The following is a 24999-nucleotide window of genomic DNA, read 5'->3' as shown; positions in this document are numbered from 1 at the left end:
ATTATCATACTAAGTGAAGTTAGTCAGAAAGAGAAAGACAAATATCATATGAAATCACTTGTACATGGAATCTAAAATATGGCACAAATGAACTTATCTACAAAACAGAAACAGACTCGTAGACATAGAGAACAGACTTGTGGTTGCCAAAGGGGTGGGGGAGAAGGAGAGGGATGGAATGGGAGTTTGGGGTTGGTAGATGCAAACTATTGCATTTAGAATGATAAACAACAAGGTCCTAATGTGTAGCACACAGAACTATACTCAATATCCTGCGATAAACCATAATGGAAAAGAATCTAAAAAAAGAATGCATATAGGTGTATAACTGAGTCACTTTGCTGTACAGGCAGAGATTGACACAACATTGTAAATCAACTATACGTCAATAAAAAAATTAAGAAACAAGAGAATCACAAAATAGTGTGAATTGGAAGGGGGCATTGGGGATAAGTGGGGGTCTGCCCAGCTGGGTTTGTACATGATTTTAAGCAGTTCTTATCTCATCCTAAGGAACACAGGAAGCCATTTACAAGCTCAAAGTCATGGGATGACAAAATATTAGAAAAGACAAAATATGAGCACATCTGTGAATACAAACAAACACAAACCCTGAACTGTATAGCTGCTGCCAGTGTATAGAGTGGTGGGCAATTTATATAACACAGTGGAACCTCCCTCCCTATTTATTTCATTCTTAATAATCAATAAATTTCATTGCCTCTTTACAAAATGTTGACTTTGCAGTTTCTGATGCACCATAAATTTACTCAGACTCTAATCAATTGTCCCTTTCTGTGAAGAGTTTTTAAATGTACAACAAACGTGTTCATGCTTTCTGTTGCTTGTCGCTGGCAGGGGCATCACAGCTGCACAGCTCTTAACCCGACTGATCATAACCTGATGGGTGTGGTGGGATCTGACAGCATTCATTTTATACAAAAAAATCAACTCTTTGTGGGAAGGCCTGGACTGACAGACCTGCAAAGTTAAATTCTCTGGTGAGCTCAGGACAAACTGCAGAGGTTACATTTCCACACATGGTTGACAAAGTCAGTTTGCCATAAATACATTCAGAAGAGACAATTCCGCCTCTGTTCATAGTCGATCCATTTTAAAGACATTTTTAACAAGCAGAAAGTGCTAGTGTTGGGAGGGAGAGTTCTGGGAGGTTGCTAGACAATGACAAAGCCCTGGAATGAGCAGAAGGGACAATTGGCTGTTAGAGTTTAGCTCTTTACTGACAGAATTCCGGAGGCAAAAAATTAGGAAGAGTTCGATGAATAGTCTTTGTTCTCTGTTTAAAGGCAGACAATAACAGATGCATGCCTCACTAGAATTTGAAATGTGAAAATCTACAAAAGAATTTGATTTTTTATTTAGTGTGATTGTTAGAAATTGTCTCATGGGGGTAGTTTTAAGAGAAGGGTAATGTTTCATAAGTAAGATCTAAAATTTTCTTTCTAAATTATTTGTCTAATTTGGAAAAACAGAGTTTTTCATTTTGCTGCTTACCTTGGGATATTTCTTTTATAATATTGAAATAATGTCCATACATTATTTGAAAATAATGGGCTGAAAATATATTTTATAAACTTATAATTTATTAAAACTTATAGTATGAAATAAGATAACAAAAGAAATCCTCTACTTTTTCTCTCTTTGAAAAGGAGTCTAAGAACTTATGAACAAAATCAGAAATATTTGAGAAAACATATCAGGTTATAAAGTTTGGGGAAATTTTGACACTGATTGTATTAGTAAGGATGAGGTTTAAAGACATATAGTAGATACCACATAGCAAAATAACAGAGGCATAAGCCAAATAGATTATTTCTCCCTCATGAACAAAAGTCTGATGGTGGGCAATCCCTGGCTGGTGTGATAGTTTTATAGTTACCAGGGATTTAGGCTTATTTCATGTTTTTGCTTCGCTATCCTAGCATGTATCTTCCATTTTCAAGGTTGCCTTGTGATCCATGATGAGTTTTGGAATTTGAATCATCTCATCCACATTCCAGGTTTAAGAAAGGAGGGCTAGGGGTCATTCCACTCTTAAGCAGTTTTTCCAGAGGTTCGGAAATACTTTGGCTTACATCTGATTGTTCATAATTTAGTCCCATGGCTGCACTCAGCTTTAACGGAGGCTGAGGCATTTCAGCTGGGTACATTACTGCTCCTAATAAAATCGGGGCTGTATTAACAAAAAAGGAGAGAATATATTGGTTAAACAACCAGCAGACTCTGCCAGAACTGGTATAATTCCCCAAGTCAAAATACCTTTTAATTTTAAAAATAAATTTTATTTATTTATTTGTTTGTTTGTTTGTTTATGGCTCCGTTGGGTCTTCATTGCTGCACGTGGGCTTTCTCTAGTTGTGGCGAGTGGGGGCTACTCTTCGTTGCGGTGCATGGGCTTCTCATTGCGGTGGCTTCTCTCCTTGCAGATCATGGATTCTAGGCATGCGGGCTTCAGTAGTTGTGGCAGGAGGGTTCAGTAGTTGTGGCTCGTGGCTCTAGAGCGCAGGCTCAGTAGTTGTGGCACACAGGCTTAGTTGCTCCACTGCATGTGGGATCTTCCCAGACCAGGGATCCAACCCGTGTCCCACCTTCATTAGCAGGTGGATTCTTAACCACTGCACCACCAAGGAAATCCCCAAAATACCTTTTTATCTCATTGTTTTTAATCGATGGGTGTGTGCATGTGTGTGTGAATGTATTTGTGTATGTGTGTGTGTGTACATATAGATAATTAAATCCAACACCAATCATTGGTAGGAAGCATAATGCCTTTAGAGAAAGATTATAGCATTAATTATAGATACATATAAACCTCATGAAAGACATTCACCAGAAAATATTTCCTGGATACTTTTGTATATATTTTTAAAGACTCATTTGCTTATAGACACAAAGTACTTGTGATAATTATTGGAACAATAGCTGTGACTTTGCTCTGCTGGAATTGCCTCTTGCATAAACAGAAGAAAGGTGCTAATTCATGAGCCAGTGGATTCGTTGGCAAGCGTCCATCAAGGCTACTTGTCACAAGCATTTCGGTGTATGTTGAGACATGTACTTATTTTAATTGCTGCCTTTTTATATGTGTCAGTCTAATTTTTTTTCTTTACAGATAGAAAAAAAAGTGAAAGGCAGGAGGTATACACCTTCCCACTGAACAAAAGGAAAGGCAATTCCCTCAGTTCTTAAGGAAGAGAAAATGCAGACTTCTCAAGGGTTGCCTTCAGCCCAGAGCAAGTGCAATCACTTTCCTGAGTGCTTTTTTGTGTGGCCACAATCTACTGTCTCCTTACTCCCCTCTGGGATTGGGCTTGATCTTTTCAACACGTCTTTGTAACGAGGAGCTAGAAAACACAGGATTTAAACGTGGTGGGAAAGGAAGGATACTGAGGTCATGTGAACAGCAGGGCAATCAAGCAGCTGTTGAGTTGGAGAGAAAAAGCTGGATCTTATCAGAGTAGATGCTGTCAAGAGTCACAAGCTTACATGACATAAAGTTACACTTGTTTGAAGTATGCCATCACAAAATGCCAGCCTGACATTAAGCTGCTTTACAGAGGTATCATGTCCTTAAACAGCCTGCTGAATATCTGTCACTGGGGTGCCACTTTCCTCCCTGATTTTGTGATACCCTGGCTTGCCTCCAGGCGCTGTGAAGAGTGTCACCAACTTAGAAAAATTCTTAAAAGGAAATTAATTTTGATTTCCTTTGACATCCTAGAGAGTTTCCTTTTTAGCTGGGATGGAGATCCAGCTTCCTCTCCCACATTAAGACGTGGCAGTTTACTGCGCATGTGAGAATCTTGGCTTGACACGCTTAAAAAACCAAAGCATTTTTAAAATTGAAGTATAGCTGATTTACAATGTTGTGTTCATTTCTGCTGTACAGCAAAGTGATTCAGATATATATATATAATACATTCTTTTCCATTATGGTTTATCATAGGGTATTGGATATAGTGCCCTGTGCTCTACAGTAGGACTCTGTTGTCTATCCATCCTCTATATAATAGTTTGCATCTGCTAACCCTAAACGCCCGGTTCTTCCCTCCCCCCCACCCCCAGGCAACCACAAGTCTGTTCTCTATGTCTGTGAGTCTGTTTCTGTTTTGTAGATAAGTTCGTCTGTGTCATATTTTAGATTTCACATATAAGTAGTATTTGTCTTTCTCTGACTTACTTCACTTAGTATGATAATCTCTAGGTCCATCCATGTTGCTGCAAATGGCATTATTTTATTCCAAAAGCATTTTCTATATGATCAGTAACGTGTTAGGTACTCTCACTTAATTCTCACTGAATCTCTAAGGTAGGTTCTATTATTATATTCACTGAAGTGGAAGTTCTGAGAGATCCAGGGACTTGCCTGAGATCACTCTGCTGACTAGTCAGCAGAGAATGGGGATTTGAACCCAGCACACCGATTGCAGGGCCTGGGCTTGCAATCAGGATTGTGCTGCTTTCTTCAAAACCTGTGTCCAATGAGTGACCTAGGTTGGGAGGAGAAGGTAAATTAAGAAATATTTATAGAGGGGACACAAGAGGGCAAGAGACAAGAGAAAGTGTCTCCCCTTTGTCTTTAGAAAGACATGTGGTTAAGAAAACAAGAAGAGGTTTTTCCTGGTAGGAACAGGCCACAGGAAGTGTGGCTGAGGAGAGCCAAGCACTTTATGAATAAGGCAGCTGGAGCTTTCCATTTCCAGTGTTCATCTCCAACAGCACTGCTGTGATCGACCAGGAACGAATTCCCCAGTGAGACATCAACAAGGTAGGAAATGTCATAATTATATTCTCTATTATCCCCCAAGGAATACATTAGCCTGGCAGACATGGCTATAATTTGAAAGAAAAATGATATGTAGCAAACACAATTGCTGATAAAACAAGCTGAGTTTTTAATCCTCTGGTATTAACAAAAAGGCCAAAATAAGAAAGAGAGTCTCAGTTTTTTCTGTGCCTGTTCTCATGTGTAGTTGTAACTGGGCAAGAACCATGCTCAATTGGTTTGCTCTATGCTTTTCTCTGATGAGTAAACGTATGTTCAGCATGTTCTGGACAAAGCCCTGGAGGTCAGGTTGGTACCTGAATGGTCCAAGCAATGATTTGGGTGCCACCATCTACCTGCAGTTCAAACGAACCAACAAACAGAAATCCAGCCATTGTTCTTGACTCAGCCCTTCTCACACTTACCTTTCCATTAAGTTTCCAGTTCTGTCCCCAGAACTGATCTCAAGTTCACTTATTTCATTCTCTACTGCCATCACCCTTGTCTTAGACAAAATTATCTTTTGTCAGAATCAGAGACAGAAGCCTTCTAAAATCAATCTCTAAAATCAAAATGGTTTAAGCAAATACATATAAACCATGTGCCTGTTTGAAACCCTCCGGCCATGGCTTCCTAAGTACTCCGGAAACAGAGTCTAAGCCTTGTTTCTTGTGCCCCAGCCATGGAAGCGCCTCTAATTCTTCAAAAGGCTCATGCTCTCTCTTTAGGCTTTTCCGTTTTCTGAACCTTCTGCCTGGAGACTTGTTTTTCCTCCTTATTCTTTAGGCCTCAGCACTGACCTCCCCTCTCCTGGAGTCATTCTTGTGGTGAGATTGGCAACCCTCCCCAGCCACTCTCTTCATCCTCGTTTCCCTCATAATTCTCTTCATAACATTTATATTGTGTCTCGAGCCATTTCTATTTTCTTTTTATCTTCTCAGTCAGAAGGTAAGCTCTATAAGGGCAGAATTCTCAAATGGATCTGGCACATTTGTAGAAACATTAATGGATAGGCTAATTATTTTGAGACATTCCTCTGGATGAGAGCATGCAGAAATTTCTTCTTACTGACACTGAGGCAAAGAGCCTAATAAACTTGGTGTGATCTTTTCTGTCTCAATCATTCATAAATCTTTGCATCTTTGGAACCCTAATGGGACTAAGAGAGGGGAATAAGTAAGAATTTTTTTGTAAATACATGAAGATATTCTTGTAAATCTTCATTTCTTATTTCATATGGTCAGTCATTTTTAAGCAGGAAGCAGAATTGATGATTTATCCTTTAGTAATCAAATTTATTGCCATCAATTATATTTTCCAATAGCTTTTAACTAAATGGAATGATTATGTCTAAGAAGCATGAGGTTTTTATAGGGAAGGGCAAGACTTCTGTTCCGTCTGTCTATGATGCTTATTGCAAAGATAAAGCTTGCGTCTAATGTGGTCCTGCCATGCGTACAGCGGGGCCCCTCTCTCAGCTATGCATCAAGTCTTTTTCCTTAGTTCCCTTTAAAGACGTACGTATCAAAACCGTCAATACTTTTTGGTCACGGATTCCTCTTTATTCTAGTTTCAATTTTCACGCCTGTACCAACAGGTGTGTGGCCCCAGCTTTTTGATGAGTCAGCACAGTCTGGATGTGTTAGTGTCATTGTGTGTGTTTCCCAGGATGTAGGGTCTGTGCTCACTTTGGGAGCCTTAGTCTAAAATTTGGCAACGAATATCACTAGTGTCAAAGGAGTAAACATTTTTTTTTATCTTTATGGTGAAAATGAAGATGAAATAAGTCATCCTGAGTTGATTCAATATTAATACCAATTACTTTTAATTCTTTCTGAAAATATTTACAAAGTTTATTTCTGTATATCAAAGCAAATGTTATATTCTTAGGCAATTTGCTTCTTATCTTATATTGTAGCTTCTTGTACATTTTTGTAATAAAGGGTTTCTACATACTGGATTTTCCTAAAGAGAGGAACATGGCTTGTATTTCTGATTTAGTTTCTTGGGATATAATAACCGTGTCATGGGTTTTGTTATCTTTAAATAAAAACACCTTGTCTACAATACATAGATTTGTTAATATTATATCCTCAGTTTGACAAAATGTTGTAAAATAATTTGATTTTATGTATTTTTTGATTTTCCTTGCTACTCTTTAAGTATTAGAATGCTGTGGAGATTTTATAATACAGATTTTCCGTAGTCTAACCTCAGGGAAACCTTATTACCTCCTTTATAATTACTCAGTGGGTATGAGAAATACCTGCTCAGTGATCCATCTCATTAATGGGTTCTTGTCTTGACTGACTTGAAAAGAACCAAGGAAAGGATTTGACGGATTTGTTCAGTCAGGTACTGTCCTTGATTTCTCTGAGTGACTTTCTCTCCTCTTCACCCCCTTCTACCTGTGCTCATGCCCAATAATGAAAAGCTCTTACCTTCAGTGCAGAGGAGACCAGACCTTCCATACGGACAGAGGCAGACAATGTCTGTCCCGGATTTAGGAACACAGGTGGCACCATTTCTACATGGGTTGCTTTCACAAGTTGCAAACTGGCACTGCTTGCCTGAGTACAGCCTTGGACAGTCACAAAACCAAGTTTCACTATCACTGAGAAGGGAAAAGCAATTATAAAACCAATCAGAAAACAAAAAATGATCTTTTACACACACACACACACACGCACACCCCCACATACACACACAAATAAAATTAACAATTGTGTCTTGTCTAATAAGTGGAGTTTTTTCTTCTCTCTTTCTCTTTCTGTGATTTTAAACTTATGAGTATTTGTAGCTGTGTACTTTACATTGAAAGAAGGTTAATGGCTTTTTAGATTGTCCAAAGCCATGCATTCTATTTTAAGCAGTCTATTTTTATTTTTTATTTAACTCATCTTTTATTTCACCTAAGGTGCCTTTTCAGGGCTTCATTAAATAGGTGTGGTGTTGCCTCAATAAAGTGCTTCAAATGTCTACTAGAAAAATCCATTTTAGGCTCCAAGCTCAGAGGAGAATTTCAAGTTGGGGCTAACCTTCTCCAAAGAGGACAAGTTCTCCAAAAGCCACCCTTCTGGTAATTAGGAAAGAAAAGTACAGTGGAGAGTTGTAATGACTACACAGCTCTCCAACTTAGACTTTGGCTTGGTGGCCCCTGGCCCAGAGTCACCTGTGAAAGAAAAGCTCAGGAAAAATACTCCTCTCACCTGCTGGGGAAACACTCTCCAGAGGGGACAGTGACTTAAATCTGTGGTTTCTGCCTTCCCTGCATCTATTCCCCTTTTAAAGTAACAGTAGTTTTAGTTTTCACTTCCAGACCCCCAGCCCTCAAGAATCTCAGCCCCCTGATTGGGAGGGGCAGAGCACCTCTTGGTGTCAATCACAGTGATTAGTGCAGGATGGACCCCAGGGCCAAAGTACTGGTGGCATCTGCCTATCCAGAGGGCTGAGGATAAATAACTAATATGTAGCAATGAAAATATTAGAGACTGGGGGAGACTGATAGATTATTGATGATATTATTTGGGTATTAGATCCAACCATTACACAACAGCTATATAAGCTAGGTATCTTAACCCCCTTTTAGTTTTTAAGCCAATATGAGTTGCGGTTTTGTCACTTGTAGTAAAATGAAGTCCATTTAATATTGATGTCTTTTCCTTCCATTTTTTTCCCTTTCTCCTTGTTACCTCAGTCCACCACGTACCTTGCCATATATGGATCTAGGTTTTTATCTTTCCTGCTTTCATCTTGTCTTCTAAACATGACTGTTAACTCTTAAGTGTAGGTGCCAGGACCACCCTGAAAATTAGGAAGCTAACATATTTTGTCTTCATGACTCAGCCTCCTCCCAATCTGGTTGTAAATTTTACCCACACTATGGACTTGTTCTCTTGTCCTTCTCATCTTTCTGGTCTCTCGATAGCTTCCTTACATCTTTTAATCCCCTTAGTCCAAAATAAATTTGCTCACAAGAAAGTATCATATTCTTTCATACTAATGAATACCCAACTTGGAAATCTGGTGAGGTTTCCCTTTCCTAAAATGTCTACACTTTATATTATTTATCAACGTGAATGGGGTGAAGCACTATGGGGAAGGTATGTATCAGGCAGCTGGTAAAGCTGACTTTGGTGGGGTGAGGCTTTGAGACCTTCAGATTTTGCCAACACATAAGGTGATCCTGTAAGTGATCAGTAACTCACTCATTTTATAACTTTCAGGGCAACTTGCTTAGCAGTTTACAAATAGTAGAAAATATCATAGGTTTCTAGAGTTGGGAAAAAAATTAAAAATCAATGTCACCACCCTAGACAAACTCTTCTGTTTTGGGGCAACAAAACAAAGTTTTGAGGACTCTTGAGCCAACATTGTGCCTTCTTGCCTGAAAATAGTGGTGAAAGAATAGCCAGACCACCTGGCAGGTACAGAGATGCCTTCTGGTGGGACTTAAAGGTTAATTAGGAGCTTAATGTTGTTTGGGGCTATGGATAAATCTAATGTAACTTTGCCCCCACCCACCTAACTTGGAGTTAAAAGCTCAGCATTAAGCATATGTTTTCTAGGACAAAGTGTAGGAGTATAACACTCTTGAAAGCTGCATTCTAGATCAAATTTATCTTTCTGTAGTAAAGGAGAACACCACATATATGAAAGTCAAACAAATCTAAATATTGATTGATTTAATATAATCAATCATATAGACTTAACCCAAGATGCTTTTATGTTAAACCAAGGAAAACACTAATTTTAATCATGTTCCATTGATAAATCAAGTCCCATTTCCTTTTTGTTTTCATCAGCTGTTGGGAGAATTTGCTTGTATAAATTCATGGGAAGAAACAATTGTCTGCATTGTACATCAGTAGACAGCTAGAGCAGAGAGTGAACTAAAAATTCTCTAGAAAACACTCTATGAAAGGGGAAAATGCCTTCTCTGGCTAAACAAGGGCAAGGGTACAAAGCCCTCTGACCCATCTTGGTATTTCATTAGTATGTTATTAGAAAGAGTCAGCTTTAACAAATTGAGATTTTGCCAGATGATGGTACCTGTGTACACTTCACTTCAAAGTGTACCTTCAAATCCCAGAGGATTTCCTGGAGAGCCAAATACTTCACCAATAGTTTTAATAAAATAAATCTTTGCTACCAGCTGTGTCACACCAGAATCTAAAGGTTACTCCTATTTAGACCTTGCCAAAGATCTCATTCTTAAATCCCAACTTCTTCAGAAGCCAGCAAGTCAGCTGTTTTTGCTGTCATGTAACTCACTTCAGTGCCTCTCTATACCCTGAAGCAAATGGCAGTGTCGACCAGGAAAGTGAGTGACCTGAGGTTGAAGGACCCTATGTAACAGTCGATTTTTGGATAACGATTAAAACAATGTCACCCTCCCTCACCCAGTTTACTCCAGATGTTGTAACGTTGCTGTGAATTTATTGGGCGCTGTTTAATTAGTTATGGGAGAATTATCCACATGGAATATGTAAACCATCTAGAAAACTGTTTTGCAAATATTCCTCTAAGGAGGTCAGGACAATTTTCTCAATGGAAAGTAGTTGTGGGAGAGAACTTAGATGTTGAGGAAGCTTTCACTTGTACTCCAGAATACCGTATTTATTGCCAACTGCTGTCAACCAGTATCCTCTGTCACTGACAGCCATGTGCCATGGGATAAATGAGCGTTGCTTCTGCTCTTGTTGGGGAGACAACATAAGTGCATGAACTAGTCTCTGTAAGACATAGCATGTGTATGTGACAAGAGAATTTAGGCAGTAGCAAGGATTTTAAAGTCTTAGTTCTGTAATGCATGGATTCAGATGTCGGTGGCTTCTAAAAGTTGGTCTGAACTACATAATGTTACCAGTGAATCTCCCGTGGAGATCTTAAAATGTGCATTCCTGAGCTCCCCTTGCTCTCTGAGATTCTGATTTAGGAGATCTGGGGTGAGGTCGAGATTCTGCAGTTAAGAAATTTATGAGGTGATCCTCTTGCATAGTCTATTTGAGCTTAAACCAGCTCTCCAGAGACTAATTTTCTCTCCAGAGTAAAAGCTTGACAGGCACTAGTTACTATTGTGTTCTTAGCAGGATGCCAGGGCATTATAACTTTCTTTCTTTTTTGGGGTAACATTTTGACTTTTGACTAACATACATCTGAAAACATGATATTTACCCATCAAAGTACAAAGATTAGAGGGTTTTTATTTTACTAGTGCCATATAGGGTCTATTGCACATATATTTTACACTTGACAACAACATGAAGCAGAAAAATATTCACTCATTTTAAACCTTAAAAAAATCCACCCATCTAAGTGTATGCAAACATCTGTATATTTTGCACTATAACTGCTACAATGTATTTGATTACAAGTCACAATACAGTCAGCATACCAAATGATTGTCATTAATTTTCTATGTTTATTAAAAATTATCTTTAGAAAATTTAGCTGACTAACAAAGTCAAAGACGCTGGCTTGAAAAGGATGCTCCTTATTTACATAGCACAGCCAGATGCCTGAAAACCTTCTAGAACTAAAAGGACTCCTCATGTATTAACTTAAAAAATAAATAACTCTTTCTGCACTCTCTGTATCTCACAGATCATTAGTGGATTTCAAAGCTGACCACCCACAGTGTCAAGAGAGGGAGATTCTCAGCAGGAAAATGTGCAGGAATGAATCCTTATGAATAATGTCTCTAGACACTTCTAAAAAATAAAATGACTGTTTGCAAAAAGAGCCCATCTCTCTTCATAGGCTCTTCTATTTATAGCACACATCACAGGCTTAGGGAAGAATGCAAAAGGGATCCTGAATAGCTGTGGTTCAAGAGGGACTGCCATTCTGCTTTCAGGAATTTCCCAAACTACAACCACAGAGCAATCCCCCCACCCCCAGAATTCCTTCACATTTTTGAACTCCTTTCAAAGAAGTTTTCAGCTGTGTGTGGAGACTTGCTGTCCCAGAACCACACATAGTTGTTTTGTCTGTCTCTAAGACAAAGCTGCCTAAAAGGATGCTATTTCTTGCAACAAGGCATGCCATCATACTGGACATTTTTCATTTTTAACTTTTGCTTTTTAAAAGTAGCCAAACCTGAAAATAATAGAAAAAAATCAAAACGAAAATTATCTTAAGGTGGTCTGGAAAGTGAACTAGGAGAAACATCGCCTGTATAATCTACCCATGAACAGAGAGGCTGGAGAAAATGTCTTTCTGTTTCAGGAGCTTTTTACTTTATATGGAAAGAATTTACTAAAGGCAGAAACAAAGAAGATGGAAAATGATAAGAGCAATAATAAAAGTCACAGACTCACATGTGAAGAAAATATAAAACATACCTAAAACAGGAATAATTCACAAAACATATGAAATATTTTTGTTTCTTCCTGTTCTAGGAGCTACCGATTCTATCTCATGGGTATTTTGTGAAGAAAATTTGAATTTATGTTATAATCTCTCTCTTTTTCTCCCTCTATCCCTCCTCCTCTCTCTTAAAACCATGGTTCAAGACCTTTTACAAAAGGTCTTCATTGATAAAGAAAAATGATCAGAAATTCCTTCCCAGCAAGAGACATCTTTTCCATTTCTTTTGCTTTGGACCCACTTGTCCTTATGAAATGGAGATAAAGCCTTGCTTCCAAGGGAGGAGACTCAGAAAATATCAAACCCCAAACAGACAGCTAACATAGTAAAAGCGGCCATAAGCTAAATAAATTAAATGAGATATGCATGAAAATGTGCCTAGCACAGTATGTGACACTGATCAGCTATTCATTATATTTTAGGGAAAAGAGGGGGCATAGGTGAAACATACGATTAATTGAGCCTGAATCAGTTAATGATGGCATAAAAGCTATAGAATGGAATCTGATACAAAGAGAAGTGGTCTGATTTGACCCAACAATTTGACTCCTAGGCAAAAAGCCAATAAAAATGAAAGCATATGTCCACACAAAAACTCATAATGAATGTTCATTGCATACTCATGATAACCAAAAGACAAAAACAGCCAAATGTCCATCAACTGACAGAAAACAATTTATATGAAATTTGCAGAATAGGGGAATCTATAGAAACAATAGATTAGCGATTGTCTAGGGCTGGGTTGGAGGTGGAGGGATTAGGAGGTAATAGCTTAACAGTACAGGTTTTCTTTGTTGGGTGATTTTCATGTTCTGAAATTGATTGTGGTGGTAGTTATACAACTATGAATATACTAAATATTATTGAATTGTCCACTTTAAATGGGCAAATTATATGTGAATTATATCTTAGTAAAGCTGTTACCAAATATAAAAAAAAGTATGCAAAGAAGTAGGGAAAAAAACAATAAAGAGAAATGGGCTGGGACAGAAGGATATTGATGGGTGAGAAAATAAAATTGTTCATTAGAATGCATCATTTCATACATCCCCCAATTAAAAAAAGTATCTTAGGGTCTTGAGATTAGACTTTGTGTCCAAGAAATGATTTCAGAATAGTTTTCTTACTCTGTGTTCATTGCAAAATTAGCCAGTTTCCAGTCCCGTGCACCATGAGGGCATTTTGGCCAGGATTTAATATAATGTTATCAGTAAATGCAATGCTTATGAAGCTCTGGAGTTCTCAGATAATTTCCTGTAAAGATAATGTGCCTATTTGGAGGCTATTTAAGGCTAGGAGAGTTGGTATAAGCTTTCAAAATGCTATTTTAACTCCTACTAAAAAGAAACAAAAAATTCTCTTAAAATGTTTAAGCCAACAAATTGTTGTTTCACGTGCTCCCCTGACCTCAGTCACGTTCACACACATACAGTTTCTACTCAGCTATTTCCATAGTTAGTTCAACTGTTGTCGGAAGGTGGAAGCATGGCCTGCAATGTTGATGGTTGTTCTTTTCTAATGTTAAGGACTATTTACAAAATTGCTGTAGGGGAGAATTTATTCCTCACAAACATAAGGAATAGAGGACCTTGAAGATGGCGGAAGAGTAAGACGCGGAGATCACCTTCCTATCCACAGATACACCAGAAATACATCTACACGTGGAACAACTCCTACAGAACACCTACTGAACGCTCGCAGAAGACCTCAGACCTCCCAAAAGGCAAGAAACTCCCCACGTACCTGGGTAGGGCAAAAGAAAAAAAAGAAAAAACAGAGACAAAAGAATAGGGATGGCACCTGCACCAGTGGGAGGGAGCTGTGAAGGAGGAAAATTTCCACACACTAGGAAGCCCCTTCGCGGGCGGAGACTGCGGGAGGCGGAGGGGGGAGCTTCGAAGCCGCGGAGGAGTGCACAGCAACGGGTGCGGAGGGCAAAGCGGGGAGATTCCGGCGCAGAGGATCGGTGCCGACCGGCACTTACCAGCCCGAGAGGCTTGTCTGCTCACCCGCCGGGGCGGGCGGGGCTGCGAGCTGAGGCTCTGAGGCTCGGGTTTCGGTAGGAGCACAGGGAGAGGACTGGGGTTGGCGGCTTGAACATAGCCTGAAGGGGTTAGTGCACCACGGCTAGCCGGGAGGGAGTCCGGGGAAAAGTCTGCACCTGCCGAAGAGGCAAGAGACTTTTTCTTCCCTCTTTGTTTCCTGGTGCGTGAGGAGAGGGGTTTAAGAACGCTGCTTGAGGGAACTCCGGAGACGGGCGCGAGCCGTGGCTAAAAGCGCAGACCCCAGAGACGGGCGGGAGACGCTAAGGCTGCTGCTGCCGCCACCGAGGGGCCTGTGTGCGAGCACAGGTCACTCTCCACACCCCTCTTCCAAGAAGCCTGTGCAGCCCGCCACTGCCAGGTTCCCGGGATACAGGGACAACTTCCCCGGGAGAACGCACAGCGCGCCTCAGGCTGGTGCAAAGTCACGCTGGCCTTTGCCGCCGCAGGCCTGCCCCGCACTCCGTGCCCCTCCCTCCCCGCTGGCCAGAGTGCGCCTGAGCCCCCGAATCAGCGGCTCTTTTAACCCCATCCTGTCTGAGCAAAAAACAGACGCCCTCCAGCGACCTACACGCAGTGGCAGGGCCAAATCCAAAGCTGAGCCCCTGGGAGCTGTGAGAACAAAGAACAGAAAGGGAAATCTCTCCCAGCAGCCTCAGAAGCAGCAGATTAAAGCTCCACAATCAACTTGATATACCCTGCATCTGTGGAATACCTGAATAGACAACCAATCATCCCAAATTAAGGAAGTGGACTTTAGGAGCAAGATCTATGATTTTTTTCCCTATTCCTCTTTTTGTGAATGTGTATGCTTCTGTGTGAGATCTTGTCTGTATAGTCTTGCTTCCACCATTTGTCCTAGGGTTCTATCCGTCCATGGTTTTTTTAAAAATTTTTTCTTAATAATCAATTTTAATTTTAATAACGTTATTATACTTTACCTTCTTTCTTTCTTTCTTTCTTTCTTTCTTTCTTTCTTTCTTTCTTTCTTTCTTTCTTTCTTTCTTTCATCTTTCTTTCTTTCCTTCCTTTCTTCCTTCCTTCCCTCCTTTAGACAAGGAATCATCCCAAATTGAGGAGGTGGTCTCTGACAGCAAGATTTATGATTTTTTCCCCATTTACCTCTTTTAGTGAGGGTGTATGTGTATGCTTCTGTGTAAGATTTTGTCTGTATAGCTTTGCTTCCAACATTTGTCCTAAGGTTCTATCCATCCCTTTTTTTTTTTTCTAAATAAGAATTTTTTAATTCAATAACTTTATTATACTTTATTTTATTTTTACTGTATCTTCTTTCTTTCTATCTTTTTTCCTTCTTTCCCTCCTTCCTTCCTCCCTCCCTCCCTCTCTCCCTCCTTTCTTTCCTTCTTTGCTTATTTCTTTCTTTCTTCCTTCCTTCCTTCCCTCCTTCCTTCCCTCCTTTCCTTCTTTCTTTCCTCATGCTTCTACTAATTCCCTCTACTTTTTCTCCCTTTTATTCTGAGCTGTGTGGATGAAAAGCTCTTGGGGCTCCAGCCAGGAGTCAGGGCTCTGCCTCTGAGGTAGGAGAGCCAACTTCAGGACACTGGTCCACAAGAGACCTCCCAGCTCCACATAATATCAAACGGCGAAAATCTCCCAGAGACCTCCATCTTAACACCATCACCCAGCTTCACTCAACGACCAGCAAGCCACAGTGCTGGACAACCTATGCCAAACAACTAGCAAAACAGGAACACAACCCCATCCATTAGCAGAGAGGCTGCCTAAAATCATAATAAGGCCACAGACACCCCAAAACACACCACCAGACGTGAACCTGCCCACTAGAGAGACAAGATCCAGCGTCATCCACCACAACACAGGCACTCGTCCCCTCCACCAGGAAGCCTACAGAACCCACTGAACCAACCTTAGCCACTGGAGACAGACATCAAAAACAGCAGGAACTACGAACCTGCAGTCTGCAAAAAGGAGACCCCAAACACAGTAAGATAAGCAAAATGAGAAGACAGAAAAACACACAGCAGATAAAGGAGCAAGATAAAAATGTACCAGACCTAACAAATGAAGAGGAAATAGGCAGTCTACCTGAAAAAAGAATGCAGAATAATGATAGTAAGGATGATCCGAAATCTTGGAGATAGAATGGACAAAATGCAAGAATCAGTTAACAAGGACCTAGTAGAACTAAAGATGAAACAAGCAACGATGAACAACACAATAAATGAAATTAAAAGTACTCTAGATGGGATCAATAGCAGAATAACTGAGGCAGAAGAACGGATAAGTGACCTGGAAGATAAAATAGTGGAAATAACTACTGCAGAGCAGAATAAAGAAAAAAGAATGAAAAGAACTGAGGACAGTCTCAGAGACCTCTGGGACAACATTAAACGCACCAACATTCGAATTATAAGGGTTCCAGAAGAAGAAGAGAAAACGAAAGGGACTGAGAAATATTTGAAGAGATTATAGTTGAAAACTTCCCTAATATGGGAAAGGAAATAGTTAATCAAGTCCAGGAAGCACAGAGAGTCCCATACAGGATAAATACAAGGAGAAATATGCCGACACATATTAATCAAACTGTCAAAAATTAAATACAAAGAAAGCATATTAAAAGCAGCAAGGGAAAAACAACAAATAACACATAAGGGAATCCCCATAAGGTTAACAGCTGATCTCTCAGCAGAAACCCTACAAGCCAGAAGGGAGTGGCAGGACATACTGAAAGTGATGAAGGAGAAAAACCTGCAGCCAAGACTACTCTACCCAGCAAGGATCTCATTCAGATTTGATGGAGAAATTAAAACCTTTACAGACAAGCAAAAGCTGAGAGAGTTCAGCACCACCAAACCAGCTTTGCAACAAATGCTAAAGGATCTTCTCTAGGCAAGAAACACAAGAGAAGGAAAAGACCTATAATAACGAACCCAAAACAATTTAGAAAATGGGAATAGGAACATACATATCGATAATTACCTTAAATGTAAATGGACTAAATGCTCCCACCAAAAGACACAGATTAGCTGAATGGATACAAAAACAAGACCCTTATATATGCTGTCTACAAGAGACCCACAACAGACCTAGAGACACATACAGACTGAAAGTAAGGGGATGGAAAAAGATATTCCATGCAAATGGAAACCAAAAGAAAGCTGGAGTTGCAATTCTCATATCAGACAAAATAGACTTTAAAATAAAGACTATTAAAAGAGACAAAGAAGGACACTACATAATGATCAAGGGATTGATCCAAGAAGAAGATATAACAATTGTAAATATTTATGCACCCAACATAGGAGCACCTCAATACATAAGGCAAATACTAACAGCCATAAAAGGGGAAATCGACAGTAACACATTCATAGTAGGGAACTTTAACACTCCACTTTCACCCATGGACAGATCATCCAAAATGAAAATAAATAAGGAAACACAAGCTTTAAATGATACATTAAACAAGATGGACTTAATTGATATTTATAGGACACTCCATCCAAAAACAACAGAATACACATTTTTCTCAAGTGCTCATGGAACATTCTCCAGGATAGATCATATCTTGGGTCACAAATCAAGCCTTGGTAAATTTAAGAAAATTGAAATTGTATCAAGTATCTTTTCTGACCACAACGCCATGAGACTAGATATCAATTACAGGAAAAGAACTGTAAAAAATACAAACACATGGAGGCTAAATAATACACTACTTAATAATGAAGTGATCACTGAAGAAATCAAAGAGGAAATCAAAAAATACCTAGAAAGAAATGACAATGGAGACACAACGACCCAAAACTTGTGGGATGCAGCAAAAGCAGTTCTAAGGGGGAAGTTTATAGCAATATAAGCCCACCTTAAGAAGCAGGAAACATCTCGAATAAACAACCTAACCTTGCACCTCAAGCAATTAGAGAAAGAAGAACAAAAAAACCCCAAAGCTAGCAGAAGGAAAGAAATCATAAAGATCAGTTCAGTCAAAAATGAAAAAGAAATGAAGGAAACAATAGCAAAGATCAATAAAACTAAAAGCTGGTTCTTTGAGAAGATAAACAAAATAGGTAAACCACTAGCCAGACTCATCAAGAAAAAAAGGGAGAAGACTCAAATCAATAGAATTAGAAATGAAAAAGTAGAGGTAACAACTGACACTGCAGAAATAAAAGAGATCATGAGAGATTACTACAAGCAACTCTATGCCAATAAAATGGACAATCTGGAAGAAATGGACAAATTCTTAGAAATGCACAACCTGCCAAGACTGAATCAGGAAGAAACAGAAAATATGAACAGAACAATCACAAGCACTGAAATTGAAACTGTGATTTAAATCTTCCAACAAACAAAAGCCCAGGACCAGATGGCTTCACAGGCGAATTCTATCAAACATTTAGAGAAGAGCTAACACCTACCCTTCTCAAACTCTTCCATAATATAGCAGAGGGAGGAACACTCCCAAACTCCTTCTACGAGGCCACCATCACCTTGATACCAAAACCAGACAAGGATGTCACAAAGAAAGAAAACTACAGGCCAATATCACTGATGAACATAGATGTAAAAATCCTCAACAAAATACTAGCAAACAGAATCCAACAGCACATTAAAAGGATCATACACCATGATCAAGTGGGGTTTATTCCAGGAATGCAAGGATTCTTCAATATACGCAAATCTATCAATGTGATAAACCATATTAAGAAATTGAAGGAGAAAAACCATATGATCATCTCAATAGATGCAGAGAAAGCTTTTGACAAAATTCAACACCCATTTATGATAAAAACCCTGCAGAAAGTTGGCATAGAGGGAACTTTCCTCAACATAATAAAGGTCATATATGACAAGCCCACAGCAAACATCAACCTCAATGGTGAAAAACTGAAAGCATTTCCACTAAGATCAGGAACAAGACAAGGGTGCCCACTCTCACCACTCTTATTCAACATAGTTTTGGAAGTTTTTGCCACAGCAATCAGAGAAGAAAAGGAAATAAAGGAATCCAAAGCAGAAAAGAAGAAGTAAAGCTGTCACCATTTGCAGATGACATGATCCTATACATAGAGAATCCTAAAGATGCTACCAGAAAACTACTAGAGCTAATCAATGAATTTGGTAAAGTGGCAGGATACAAAATTAATGCACAGAAATCTCTGGCATTCCTATATACTAATGATGAAAAATCTGAAAGTGAAATCAAGGAAACACTCCCATTTACCATTGCAACAAAAAGAATAAAATATCTAGGAATAAACCTACCTAAGGAGACAAAAGACCTGTATGCAGAAAACTATAAGACACTGATGAAAGAAATTAGAGATGATACAAATAGATGGAGAGATATACCATGTTCTTGGATTGGAAGAATCAACATTGTGAAAATGACTCTACTACCCAAAGCAATCTACAGATTCAATGCAATCCCTATCAAACTACCACTGGCATTTTTCACAGAACTAGAACAAAAAATTTTGCACAATTTGTATGGAAACACAAAAGACCCCGAATAGCCAAAGCAATCTTGAGAACAAAAAAAGGAACTGGAGGAATCAGGCTCCCTGACTTCAGACTATACTACAAAGCTACAGTTATCAAGTCGGTATGGTACTGGCACAAAAACAGAAAGATAGATCAATGGAACAGGATAGAAAGCCCAGAGATAAACCCATGCACATATGGACATCTTATCTTTGATAAAGGTGGCAGGAATATACAGTGGAGAAAGGAGAGCCTCTTCAATAAGTGGTGCTGGGAAAACTGGACAGGTACATGGAAAAGTATGAGGTTAGATCACTCCCTAACACCATACACAAAAATAAGCTCAAAATGGATTAAAGATCTAAATACAAGGCCAGAAACTATCAAACTCTTAGAGGAAAACATAGGCAGAACACTCTATGACATAAATCACAGCAAGATCCTTTCTGACCCACCTCCTAGAGTAATGGAAATAAAAACAAAAATAAACAAATGGGACCTAATGAAACTTCAAAGATTTTGCACAGCAAAGGAAACCATCAACAAGACCAAAAGACAACCCTCAGAATGGGAGAAAATATTTGCAAATGAAGCAACCGACAAAGGATTAATCTCCAAAATTTACAAGCAGCTCATGCAGCTCAATAACAAAAAAACAAACAACCCAATCCAAAAATAGGCAGAAGACCCAAATAGACATTTCTCCAAAGAAGATATATAGACTGCCAACAAACACATGAAAGAATGCTCAACATCATTAATCATTAGAGAAATGCAAATCAAAACTACAATGAGATATCATCTCACACCAGTCATAATGGCCATCATCAAAAAATCTAGAAACAATAAATGCTGGAGAGAGTGTGGAGAAAAGGGAACACTCTTGCACTGCTGGTGGGAATGTGAATTGGTTCAGCCACTATGGAGAACAGTATGGAGGTTCCTTAAAAAACTACAAATAGAACTACCATATGACCCAGCAATCCCACTACTGGGCATATACCCTGAGAAAACCAAAATTCAAAAAGAGTCATGTACCAAAATATTCATTGCAGCTCTATTTACAATAGCCCAGAGATGGAAACAACCTAAGTGCCCATCATCAGATGAATGGATAAAGAAGATGTGGCACATATATACAATGGAATGTTACTCAGCCATAAAAAGAAACGAAATTGAGCTATTTGTAATGAGGTGGATAGACCTAGAGTCTGTCATACAGAGTGAAGTAAGTCAGAAAGAGAGAGATAAATACCGTATGCTAACACATATATATGGAATTTAAGAAAAAAAAATGTCATGAAGAACCTAGTGGTAAGGCAGTAATAAAGACACAGACCTCCTAGAAAACGGACTGGAGGTTATGGGGAGGGGGAAGGGTGAGCTGTGACAGGGCGAGAGAGAGTCATGGACATATACACACTAACAAACGTAGTAAAGTAGATAGCTAGTGGGAAGCAGCCGCATGGCACAGGGATATTGGCTCTGTGCTTTGTGACAGCCTGGAGGGGTGGGATAGGGAGGGTGGGAGGGAGGGAGATGCAAGAGGGAAGACATATGGGAACATATGTTTATGTATGACTGATTCACTTTGTTATAAAGCAGAAACTAACACACCATTGTAAAGCAATTATACCCCAATAAAGATGTTAAAAAAAAAACCATAAGGAATAGTAAATAACAAGTCTAAAAGACACACATTTATGAACACTGAAACATTTTTATGAGCATTGCTACATTGTTGAATCTGCAACAAGAAATTTAATTTTTTTTTTTTTTTTTTTGCAATTTGTTGCTTATTTCAGGTCCTCTTTTTCCTCAAATCTTTATGTTCTAATATTCGGTTGGGGAAAAAAGCAAGAAATTTAGAGGAGTTCTTGCCTTTTATACTCTTATACTTATTCAGGCTTGCTCTTATAGTACAGTATAGAACAAGAGGGTGACATCTGGAACTGTCCCAGATCTTATGCAGAGTCAGTGTCCTGAATGATATAGACCATATATTATTGACTGGCAAGATGTTTAGTGTCTATCCCTTGAACCACATGGTATATTTAGCTTATAATTTTGAAGGTCATATACAAAGTTGGGCACACAGTTATGACGAACAATATCGAGTTTGCCATTCAGTACTGACTCTGTACAAGAGGTTGTTTCCTCAGTCCCAAGCCCAGTTCAAGTCTTTGTCTTGGGCAGCTCCCTCGCTGTAGCATAGCCTGCACGTTTAAGTTAGTCCAGATCACGTTCTCTGTTCATCTGACTTCTTTCCTCCTTCCACAAAACGGTTGTTCAGATCTTTCCCAGTCTCTAAGCCCTGTGACCCATACTCACGTGGGATGACTTCATTTCTGACTCAATAGTTAAAATTTCATTCATCAACATCAGTGCTTGACTTTCTACATCACCTCCTGCACTTACTTTTCCACCCTTCTCTCCTTTTACCCAGTTGAAGGATTTTTGGGCAGGGAAGTAGTCATATTATGTTTTAGAATTTTTATTCTAGGGCTGTTACTGTCCCAAATGTGAAAGCCCATCTACTGACACTGGGTTGCGGTGAAGGAAAATGCAGCATTTGTTGCAGGGCACCCAGCCTGGCGCCAAGCAAGGAGAATGGGCAGCTCATGCTCAAAAGACCCAAACTCCCTGATGGCTTTCAGGGGAGGGTTTTTAAAGGCCAGGTGAGGGAGAGGATAGCAGGGTGTGTGATCCATTTGCATACATCCTTCTGATTGGTTGGTAGTGAGGGAACAGGATGATGTGTCGGGAATCTCAATCATCAGCCTTTTGGTTCCAACCAGTCTGGGGTCAACGTGCTGGTGGTCAGCAGGTAGTTAACTTCTTCCACCTGGCGGGGGTTTTAATATCTGCAAAACAGCTCAAGGACATGGCTCAGGATATTATCTATAGCACTTGAAGAGGAACTAAAAGTTCTGGACTTTGTTTTATGACAAAACTATTATTAATTTGTCTTGTTTGAAAAATTTCCTTTGTTTCTGCGTTTTCTCACTTCTCTGATTAAACTTGCTCTTTGGAACTCAGGGAAGGCCTAGGAGGCTAAAGCTTTTCTACAAAAAAGAGGTGGAGGTCTGTTCTTGGGAAGGCCCGCAATCCTGCTAGGTTTCAGGGCTACAGTGTGGAAAATGTACTCGGGGGACACTGAGGGAAGGGGGTTTCTTTCTTAGTTCTGATGTGCTTTCTTCTTCTTACTGCTGCTGGGGCACCCAGTGGTGCTCACTCCCAGCAAATTTCAGCTGTGCTCCCAAGTATGGTTTTCCAGTGAGTTCTGCTGGCCCTTTGTTGTTGTGGGCAGCACCTTGGTGACTCAGCAGCAGCCCTGTGGGTGCCTTCTCGGGGAGGTCCTCACACCCCAGAGGATGAGTCAGCAGTGCCCCTGCCCGGTTTCCTGGGAGCCTCTTTAGCACCCAGTAGGTAGCTTCCTCTCCCATTTCAGGCCTGTGGCACCTTTGTGAACTTTTCTACATCCAGTGGCCACACCCTCTGTAAGGTGGTCTCAATACCCGCCAGTGTGTGTTTGTGTGTGTGTGTGTGTATGTGTGTGCTCCAAATTTGTTCCTTCCCTGAGTATTCTTCCTCAGACTTGGAAGAAGGGAGCGCTCCCTACATTCACTATACCTAAACTCTTTAATGCACTGTTTACATTTTAGGAGTTAATACTCTGTTATTTGCTAAAAATTCTTCATATTCAACTTTCCTAAGTTACTATGTGGCTTCTGTCTCCTGCCAGACCTCAAGTTATACACAGATTAGCCAGGTGTGTAGGTTATTAAAGAAATCCAAGCAGAAGTGTAGATAAACCCAATGGAAGTGGGCATGGAGAGAAATGGTTTGATACATGCTTAGAGGAAAAATATTTAGCTAACCTGATGATTGGTTTCTGGTTTGGGCAATGGCATAGATTTTGATGCCATTCTTGGAATTGAAGTATACAGATTTGGAATATAGAGGGAATATATAATGAACTCACTTTTACATGTATATTATTTGAAGCATCCATGGATATCCTAGTGAATATGCGATGTAGGATCAAAATAAACTGTATGAATGTAAAAATAATATGATTTTCATTAAAATTAAGAGAACCTATGGATTACAATGCTAGTTGGTGTTGAGGGAGAGGCAGCTGAAGGAAAATAAACTTTGACTCAAACACCTAAAGAATTTAAAGTGCTGGATCAGCTACTTACCATGTCAGTGAAATGAGAAAAGTTCCACTAAAGTATTTGTCCATTTTACTTTTGTTATCACTGCATGAAAAGACACTTGTGTGTGTGGGAACATGGTATGGGAAAGTTCTTTTTAAGCTTAAATGAACACATACTTTTCTCTTGGATAGATACAGTTAACATACTTGAAAAAACTGTTGTTCCCAAGAGCAATTTGGTGAGCTTATTGGCGATAGTTGTGAAGGTGAAAACTATGCCCGTAGGAGAGAACTGACTAGATAGAAAGCATTGCAGCTCCTTTTCACACAACTGTTCTGCAGACAATGGTGAAGATGATGATAATTCATTATCAAATGAACCATCTGGGAGGAGTACTAAGAGGACAGCAGGAGTAAACAGAGACAGACCCTAGCAAAGTGTGGGCACGGTTGTCTTTTGTTTGGGGTCATAATATTTCCCCTTAGCTTATTATACTGAATGTATGATTAAACATAAAGTGTTCCCACCTTAAACTAAGTCTGAAGTAGAAAGGCTGTGATTTTATTTTAACTGCAGTACTATCTGGAAACTCATTCTATTAGGGTACAAATTTACATATATTTAGGGCATGATTATAGAGTATTATTTTGTATTAAGTTGATAAAACTGAGATAAAAAGGTCAGAGAACTGAAAACAGCTTTCCTGAAGAAAGAACTACTGACAATAAATCACTGCTTTGCTACCTTTGATATATGTGTGCTTCTTTTCCTTTTTCTTTTTTCCTTTAATCCTGAAAGGGATAATTTGAGTTTTAAATACAAGAGGTTGAAAGTGGCTTCAGGCTTTTTCAATTAAAAGTTTAAGTTTTCAAGTTCTTTGTCCTGGAAAAGACTATCTCTTCTTGGAACTGGTTGACACGTTAAATGGACTATTTCTTTGAAAACGCTGTACAATGGCCAGCCTTCATCAAAAGGTGCTTCAGCTAGAGGTGAGCTTCTCAGTTCAGTGACCTTACGGACGGTAAAGGGTAGTTTTAAAAGGTATTGATGCCTAGTTAACACTTTTTTTGCACACTATATTAGATGTAACAATTTTCTTTTACATTAAATGGATAAAAAAAAGAACAGTCAACTTTCTTCCTGTTTCAATAGTTTCAATTAGTTTCTCCCCCTC

General features: G+C 39.4%; 1 protein-coding gene across 1 annotated transcript in view; it reads right to left on the bottom strand.

The window, feature by feature from the left end:
* EYS (EGF-like photoreceptor maintenance factor) overlaps positions 1–24999 on the bottom strand; it is a 1677823-nt gene that overhangs the window by 141576 nt on the left and 1511248 nt on the right. The window contains exon 34 of the mRNA XM_027093793.1: positions 7228–7400. Within this exon, the coding sequence (XP_026949594.1) occupies positions 7228–7400 (173 nt within the window). The remainder of the gene's footprint in view (positions 1–7227; positions 7401–24999) is intronic.

Source organism: Aethalodelphis obliquidens, unplaced genomic scaffold (genome assembly GCF_003676395.1).
Source record: "Aethalodelphis obliquidens isolate GAN/ISIS:26980383/991018 unplaced genomic scaffold, ASM367639v1 scaffold3, whole genome shotgun sequence".
Classification (NCBI taxonomy): domain Eukaryota; kingdom Metazoa; phylum Chordata; class Mammalia; order Artiodactyla; family Delphinidae; genus Aethalodelphis; species Aethalodelphis obliquidens.
The sequence above is the reverse complement of the archived record's forward strand: the minus strand, read 5'-3'. Positions and strand labels throughout refer to the sequence as shown.